The following is an 8,404-nucleotide window of genomic DNA, read 5'->3' on the forward strand; positions in this document are numbered from 1 at the left end:
CAAAGATATAGAAAAAATATTCCAAAAATGTATATAGAACCAAAAGAGAACACAAATAGCCTCAGCAATCTTTAAAAAGAAGAATAAAGTGGGAGGTATCACACTTCAGGATATCAAGTTATACTACAAGACCACTGTACTCAAAACAGCCTGGTACTAGCATAAGAACAGGCATATAGATCAGTGGAACCCAGAAATAAACCTACACCTTTATGGACAACTGATATTTGACAAAGGAGGTAAGAGCATACAATGGAATAAAGACAGCCTCTTCAACAAATGGTGGTGGGACAATTGGACAGCTACCTGCAAAAAAACGAAACTAGACCACCAACTGACAGCATTCACAAAAATAAACTCAAAATGGGTAAAAGACTTAAATGTAAACCATAAAATCATAAGCATCTTAGAAGAAAACATAGGCAGTAAGCTCTCTGACATCTCTCACAGCAATATATTATCCTATTTATCTCCATGGGCAAGTGAAATAAAAGACAGGATAAACAAATGGGACTATATCAAACTAAAAATCTTTTGCGCAGCTAAAGACAATAAGAACAGAATAAAAAGACAAACTGCACAATGAGAGAATATATTTGATAATATGTCTGATAAGGGGTTAATAACCAAAATTTATAAGGAACTTGCAAAACTCAATAACAGGAAGACATACAATCAATCAAAAATGGGCGAAAGAAATGAATAGACACTTCTCCAAAGAGGACAGACAGAAGGCCAATCGGCATATAAAAAAAATGCTCAACAACACTAATCATTAGAGAAATGCAAAGTAAAACCACAACGAGATATCACCTCACACCAGTCAGAATGGTGCTCATCAACAAAACAACACAGCATAAGTGCTGGCGAGGATGTGGAAAAAAGGGAACCCTCCTGCACTGCTGGTGGGAATACAGACTGGTGCAGCCTCTGTGGAAAACAGTATGGAGATTCCTCAAAAAATTAAAAATCAAACTGCCTTTTGACCCAGTTCTACCACTTTTAGGAATGTACCCAAGAACACCATAGCACTGTTTCAAAAAGAAGAAATGCACCCTCATGTTTATGGCAGCATTGTTCACAATAGTGAAGATATGGAAACAGCCCAAGTGCCCGTTAGTGGACGAGTGGATTAAAAAGCTTTGGTACATATATACTATGGAATACTATCAGCCATAAGAAATGATGACATCAGATCATTTACAACAACATGGATGGACCTTGATAACATTATTCTGAGCGAAATAAGAAAATCAGAAAAAACTAAGAACTATATGATTCCTTACATAGGTGGGACATAAAAATGAGACTCAGAGACCAGGACAAGAGGGGGGGGGTTATGGCGTGGTGCGGAGGAGAATGAGGGTATTGGGGGTGGGAAGGGACACAAAGAAAACCAGTTAGAAGGTGATGGAAGACAATTGGACTTTGGGTGATGGGAATGCAGCATAATCAAATGTCAAAATAACCTAGAGATATTTTCTCTGAACATATGTACCCTGATTTATCAATGTTACCCATTAAAATTAATTAAAAAATAAAAAATGTTATTATATCTACAGTATTACTTTCCTATTGTTGCCATAAAAATTATTACAAATTCAGTGTTTTAAAAAGTACAGTAATTTATGAAATTATATTCCTGGAGGGCAGAGTAAGACACAGAACCACTGGGCTTATGTCAAGGTGTCAGCAAGTCAGCATTGTCTTCTGAAAATTAGAAGAAATCAATGTGCTTGTCCTTCCAACTCTAGAAGATGCTTATATTCCTTGGCTTATAGCTGCCTTCTACCATCTTCCAAGCCAGGGATGGAGGACCAAGTCATTTTCATATCACACCACTGGGACCTACACCTCTAGTTCTCACTCCCACTTTTCAACCCTGGAGATGATATTCAGCCTGAAGGGATAATCTAGGAAAATCTCTCTACCTTGAATTCAGTGGAGTAACACCATCACTGCAACTGTAACACCCCATTTCTCTGAAAAATAACGTACTAACCCATTCTAAAAACCAAGATGTAGACATCTTTGTGCACTATTACTCTGCCCAACACTGTCAGCTCCTTATCCAACGTTCATCTCCTCCTGCATTCCCCGGATATGCCAATACTGCCGGAGAGTTCAGAGAGAGAGGTTAGCGGGTCATGGTGCTATGACAGTGATGGTTGAAGTGGGGGTGTCCAGAGGGGTAGTCTGCCCAGGAATGGGGCAAATAGCAGAAGGAGGCAGGCTGGGAGCTAAGGCTCATCAGGCCAGCAACCACTGCCTACCAGAATGGAGGGAAGATTTGAGGGGAAAAAGCACATTCAGTTAAGGCTGGGATCCAACTGCATTGTTTTTCCTGGGATCTGGATATGTTAATTTAACCTCTGCCTCAGTATCTGTGACTGACTTTCCTCAGAAAGTGAAAAGCGCTGAGCCAGGCCCCTGATGTACAAGTTTACAGCAGCCCTATGGTGCTGTAGTGGGGATGAGTATGAAAGAGGGAGATCATGCATTCAGAAGAGGGAAGTGGTCTTGCCAAATCTAGCTACTACAGGTTGTGCTCTTGACTCCCAAAAATGCTTCAACACACTTCTTCTTTTCCACACCCTGCTGACCATGGTCACAGAGTTCCTGGGGCCGTACCGATGTGAGACCTGCCCCTATTACAGCCTGCCTGCATGTCTGTGGGGGCCGAAAATTCAGCCGAAGTCTCTTCCAAGATTTCTCACTCACACAGCATGACACCCCATGCAGAAATAACCGCTGGGTCAGGGTCATAGCCGTAGCCTAAACAACTAGGCCCATGTTCTCAAGCGAGGGGCCTGCAGTGTAAGGACAAAGTCCTAAAAACGTTCTTTTCCAGCCCCGAGGGCTGTGGCTGTCCCATCCAACATGGGAGGGTCTGTCCACCTGAGCTTACTGGGCAAGGCCCAGAAGGGAGACAGGGTGGGTGAGACTAGGGAGGAAGGTCGAAACCGAGTCTGTCCAGATGCCCGGGTTCAGTCACTCTTTACTTCGACTCTTCACTGCGCCCCTCCTGCCCGAGCCCTGGCTGGCTCACGTGGGGGCGATCTCCTATGTGAGCTCCCTGCCTCTAGGATGAGGTGTGCCCTGGCTACTCTGAGGTGGCCGTTGTCCGCATTCTCACTCCACCGACACACAGGAGCTTGCAGACTCATAAGGTCACAGAGTACGGTCCTGTAGAACACTAGGGTGTCTGGACAAGCTGCCCTGGGGTGGGAAGACTTCCACATCATGCCGCCCCATGTGTGAGGAATTTAACAAGGCCCTTTGAAAGAAACAGAACCCAGCCTTGCTTTTGATCACTTGGTCCCCTAAGGGTCTTGACCTCAGTCTCTACCGCCTTTACCCTCAGAATCACATCTTTTCTCTTTAAGGAACATTAACCCCGATTAACTTATTTCTCACACACACACAAACACACACACTTTGAAGGTTCTGTCCACTGTCATCCCCCCATTTGTGTGTTGGGAATGGCGTCTGGAACAGACAATGCTCAACTCACTCAAGTCCGTACCTCTGAGTCCCAGGCCTGCAGAGCCCTGGTTCCTGGCTGAAGGGAGGAACCAGTTCCCAGCCCTGAGTAAAGGGGAAATGGAACACAAGAGTGAGACTCAACCTTGTATGACCTGAAGAGGCAGCTTGGGACACTGATCGGGGGTGCAGAGCTGCCCTTCCCAGGAAAGTTTGTCACAGGCTGATGGCGCAATACTGGAAGGGCACCACGCAGCAACATCGAACTCCATCGATCGCCCTCGCCATCCAGGGCACAGAGATGGCCAGGCTGAAGCAGGGGTGGCTAGTGGGCGAAGGCGGGAAGGATGGGACTGCTCTGGCAGGCGGTGTACCCCAGCTTGGCCTGGAGCCACCACAACGAACTCATTCCCTGTCCTTCCGCCTGGAGGTGAAGCCCACACCTCTCTTCTTTGGTTCCCGAACCTTCCCCGAGGACCCGCAATTCCCCGGGATTCTCCCTCCCGCCCCTACTGAGACCAAGGAGGGAAAAGCCACAGGACTGGACACCCAGTGTCGAGGTGAGAGCTAAGGAGGGGTGGAGGGCGACCCACAGGTCCCTGGGGGAGCTGTCCGTGTGTAGGGGGCACCAGAGGGAGGTGAGGAGCCAACAGAGAGGGCTGGGCCTGGGAACGGGAGACGACGGGCTCAGGTGTGCTCTGGAACTCCTGCCGGAGGACAGGCACGGGAAAGGCCGCCGGCGGAAAGCCGTGGCGGAGACCAAGAAGTCCAGATGGCAGAGCAGGGTGGACAGGTTGGACCAGGGACAAACGGGAGAGCGGACCGAGCTCTGGAAGGGGTTCAAAAGGCCCACTGAAGGGGAGGGGATACAAACAATGAATGGCAGGATACCCCAAACAGGAGGAGGTTGGGAGAGGACACAGAGAAGCCCCATGGGGCAAAGGGAAGAAAAGCTCATGTGGTCAGGCAGAGCTACACGGAGTCCAGACTCAGGGCAACCCAGTGGCCCAACTGCAGGGCTCCTGTCAGCAGCCAGCCTGGACTCCCTGCAGGCAGGCAGAAGGCCCAGCCCGAGCACCAGAGGTCCTATTCTGAGAAATTCTCTGAGATGGAGCGGCTCCTGGCCCTCCCCGCCTTCGTTCTCAACTCTGCCCGTCCCGCACTCAAAAGAGACCACAGGGTTCGGTTTCCAGAGGGCCTTCAATTTCAAACCGCTGGGACATGGGGTGGGGAGGGGCAACGCAGGGGGGAGAGGAAGCCCCAGAACAGCTAAGGGGGAACAGGAGGAAACCGGCTTGGCCGCAACTCCGGGCTCCGAGGTTAACAGCTGCTCCCCCTGAACAAAGATGCTGGGCTCAACCTGTCCAACAGAGCAGGGGAGTCAGGGAGGAGCCTCCAGCCAGGGCCAGCCCACAGCACTGCTGAAGAGCCACGACCCGGGAAGCGGCAGCACACGCGGCACAGGCATCACTCACGGCCACATTTCTGGAACTCGTCAACCAGGAACTGCAAGGCCACTGAAACACAGAGAGGCATGAGCGGGTGCCCCAGACAGAGGGACAGACGGGCCCGTCCCCTTCGCCATGGGGGACACCCGAACCCTGCAACCTGAAACACCCCTGCGGTCCCTACTCAAGGAACCCTGGGCCTGACTCACTCAGCCACCTCCTGACAGAAATGAGCAAATGGTTTCCAAAGAGGAAAAAATGGCCCAGCAGCGCTCAAGCTTGGGGGCATGTCAGAACTGTTGGGAACTGGTCAAAGAAACACCACCACAGAGGTCACACCAAGCAGTCCTCGATGGGAAGGGCAATGAGGCCTCTCTTAACGTCCTGAGAGAAGGAGACCTCTAGGACCGGTTCTGATGGGCTAAGTGTACTCGCAATGCCGACCACACTTTTCTCTTTGTCCACACACCAGGCCTGCTAGTTCCCCTCCCCGCAGGAACAAAGGTTCCTGTGAGGCCACCTGCACCTGCAGCCCGACCCCACCCCATGCTAAGACCCCACAGTCTGCTCCTGCCCCTGCCCCGGCCAGAGGTTCCTCATACCGACTTGGTGTCTGAGGTTCTCAACTTCTCTCTGTAGCTCGGGGCACTGGACCGGAGGACAGCGGAGAAAAAGATGTGATGAATATACTCAGGCCTCCTCGCCCCTCGATGCCTCAGCCTCCCCCCACCCCGGAGGCTAGATGGGCACAGGCCCCTCAGTGGAAAAAGGAGGCCCGCTGCCTCTGTGAGAAGTGCACCGGAGTGGTGGGGGCTTGTGTGGGGGAGGGAGGGGGGAAGACGGACACATGTCGGTTTAATCCTGACACAGATCCAGTTGTCTAGTTTGGGCCGGCATTTAAAAGAGGCTGAAGATTACCCGAGGACAACCCTGTGCTCCAGGTGGGTGTTGCCAACTTTCTGGAGTTGGGGTACCTTCAAGTAGCTCCTGGTCACCTGACAGGGAAAGAACACACAAGCTGGCTTCCACAGCTCCCAAGGAGGGGAAAGGGCTAAGCAGGGTCTAAAGTGAGGCAGCACCACCCTCTGCTGGCAATGACTCGCCCCTGCTCTGCCCAGCCAGCCACGCCACCTTGTCTCTGGGCCTATCTCCCCCGTTACGGTTCCCTGGGGGCAGGCCATCCACAACCGTGGTCCCCCAGAGTGCATGCAGCTCTGGGCTGGACACTGGCCGAGCTGCAGCCACAAGCATCCCCTGGGACAAGCCCTGTGTCCCAACGGGACTTAGCAGAAAAGGCCCCGTTCTGCTGAAACTCTGTCTGGGGTTGCAGTTTGAGGCACTGACGCGAATCACCCCTGTGCACCCACCCACCAACCCCATGCAGAGAATGAGGTGACTGGGTGCGTTCCTGCGGGAGAAGCTGTCCGGTTCGGCAGGGAGGCAAGGAGCAGGGCTGAGCGCCGGGCAGGGGCAGGGAGAGTCAGGGCCAGGGCCAGAGTTTTCTCTCCCTGCCCCCTCTCCCATCCACCCCACTCCCAGCTAACGATGACGATGCCCTGGACACACAGTCGGGTGCGGGCACCCTGGGCAGGACCTCTCCTTGGCTCTTGGCCAAGGGCTGCGAGTGTCCGGGATGCTGAGGGGCTCTGATGTTGATGTCGCCAATGTCGCCGATGTCGCCTTCTCTAAAACGCCCAAAAGGACATGAAGGCCCCGGCCTGTGTGTCAGAGGCTAAGAAAAAGAGTTCTCACCGGTTTGGACTCGGGCATTGTCCAGGTGGGTGCGCGTGGACGTGTGTGTGCCCACGCGCACCTGTGCTTAAGGGCTGGGGTGCGGCAGGGAATCGGAAAGTCAGTTCCTTGGCTGACTTTCTCCCTGGGTCGGCCTGGAGCCAGGAGGCCACGCTGCAGTAGGCAGAGCAGTGGGGCCCAGTGACAGGCCCTCGAGGGATGGCCAGGGGGAGCAGGGGTCAAGGTGTGCAGGGAGGGGCTCAGCCTGAAACTCACTGGGCCCTTTGGGCCGGTGTCTCTCTTCTGGTCCTTATCTTCTCCCACCACCGGCTCCGACCCCCTCTTCCTCCTGACCAGAGACTTCTGCCCACCGCCCTTGTACTTGGACTGTTTGGTGCCCGCAGGGAGGTAGGGGTTCCTCCTGTCCTTCCGGGGCAGCGGAACACCCGAGATTGGGGGGAAGGTGCCTGATTCCATGGGGTCACCGAGCCTCTCTGCGCCCAGGAAAGGAAGGGACCTGCGGGAGCAAGTCTTGCACGGCCCCCCTAAGAATCTCTTCTCCTGGGCCGCTTCCGGTCTAGGAGGGGCCTTGGGCAGGGCACCCGCAGGGGCAGCTGCCGGCAGGTAGCTGGTACTGCTGGCTATCTTCGCCTGGTCCACACTTGGCTTCCTCGAGAACATGTCCAGCTCTCGGAGGGACGGCCTATCTGCGCCCGGTGAGGGTCGTCGGGGAGCAGAGGGCGGGAGTGAGCCCGGGACGGACGGGAGCTCCTCCCTGACAGCGCTGCTCAGCTGTCTGGCTGCGCCTCCGGGACTGAGGGGTGTGAGCAGGCCTCCTCCCTTGCGGCGGCGGCGGTGGATGCTGACCTTCATCACGGGCAGGACCGGGAACTCGTCCGATGACTGGGAGTCGGAGGGCCAGTAGCCCAGGTCCCCCGCGGAGGACTGCTGCCCAGCCCCAGCCCCAGCCCCAGTGACATGGGAGCTGCCTTTAGTGCCGCCGGCCCCTCTTTTGGCGCTGCCCCAGGCGCGGCCCACCTCAGGCGCCCTGAGCCGGGGCAAGGTGGCGGGCGCCAGTGGGGATCTCGCCAGGCCACCGGCCCACACGCCACTGCCACGGGCCCCCGGCTGCTGGCCCGCCCAGTCGGCAGTCCCTACGGAGCCACGGCTCTCCGGGGAGGGGTACCTGTGGACGCGCAGGTCACCCCGGTCAGTCAGCTGCTGCAGGATGGTCGTGGCGGCCTCGTTGCCCAGGTGATACAGGCCGCGCCCGTCCACATCAGCCGGGGTGCTGGGGCGGCCTTCGCGGCCCCACAGCTACGGACCCCCCGCCCCCGCCACTTCTGGGTCGACCTTGGGGACCTCGGTGCCCGGGGACCCGCCCTCATCGTCCTCACTGTTCCCCGGAGTGTCCAAGACAAGGAGGCTTAGTATGCGGGCCCACTGCCCGCCCTCGGCGTCGGCCTCTGCCTCCAAAACAGAGCCCTCGTCCTTGGCGGGGGAGCTCATGTCACCCAGTGCCAAGAGCTCAGCTCAGGGGAGAGGATGGGCTCGGGCACGGCGGAGGCGGTGGCAGGCGGGAGCGAGGAGACCTGTGGGAGCCATTTGTCGGCACAGGCGAAGCGCTGGTTTGCGTCCAACAGGGCACGATCCCCACGCGCCTTAGCGCCTTTGATGCTGCGCGCGGCTCCTCATTGGTCCACCCCCTCCACCAATCGACATGCCCCTTGTAGGCCTGCCAC

At 55.1% G+C, this 8,404-nt stretch overlaps 1 protein-coding gene across 1 annotated transcript; it reads right to left on the minus strand.

Annotated features, from left to right (window-relative positions):
* Window positions 1-4,950: 4,950 nt before the first annotated feature.
* On the minus strand, window positions 4,951-8,171 carry LOC136317707 (uncharacterized protein CXorf49 homolog). The gene is made up of 6 exons (XM_066250486.1): window positions 8,025-8,171; window positions 6,745-7,979; window positions 6,498-6,616; window positions 5,850-5,926; window positions 5,534-5,579; window positions 4,951-5,000 (listed from the first exon to the last, which is right to left on the minus strand). Exons 1-6 carry the CDS (start codon window positions 8,169-8,171, stop codon window positions 4,951-4,953), a joined length of 1,674 nt encoding a protein of 557 aa, XP_066106583.1.
* Between the last annotated feature and the right edge of the window lie 233 nt (window positions 8,172-8,404).

Source organism: Saccopteryx bilineata, chromosome X (assembly GCF_036850765.1).
Source record: "Saccopteryx bilineata isolate mSacBil1 chromosome X, mSacBil1_pri_phased_curated, whole genome shotgun sequence".
Taxonomy (NCBI): Eukaryota; Metazoa; Chordata; class Mammalia; order Chiroptera; family Emballonuridae; genus Saccopteryx; species Saccopteryx bilineata.

Coding starts and splice junctions, on each gene's coding strand:
- LOC136317707 (XM_066250486.1), bottom strand. CDS start 8,171: ATGAGCTCCCCCGCCAAGGACGAGGGCTCTGTTTTGGAGGCAGAGGCC. Junction 7,980..8,024: donor GCGGGTCCCCGGGCACCGAG/GTCCCCAAGGTC, acceptor GGGGGTCCGTAG/CTGTGGGGCCGCGAAGGCCG. Junction 5,001..5,533: donor GAACCTCAGACACCAAGTCG/GTATGAGGAACC, acceptor TCTGTGTTTCAG/TGGCCTTGCAGTTCCTGGTT.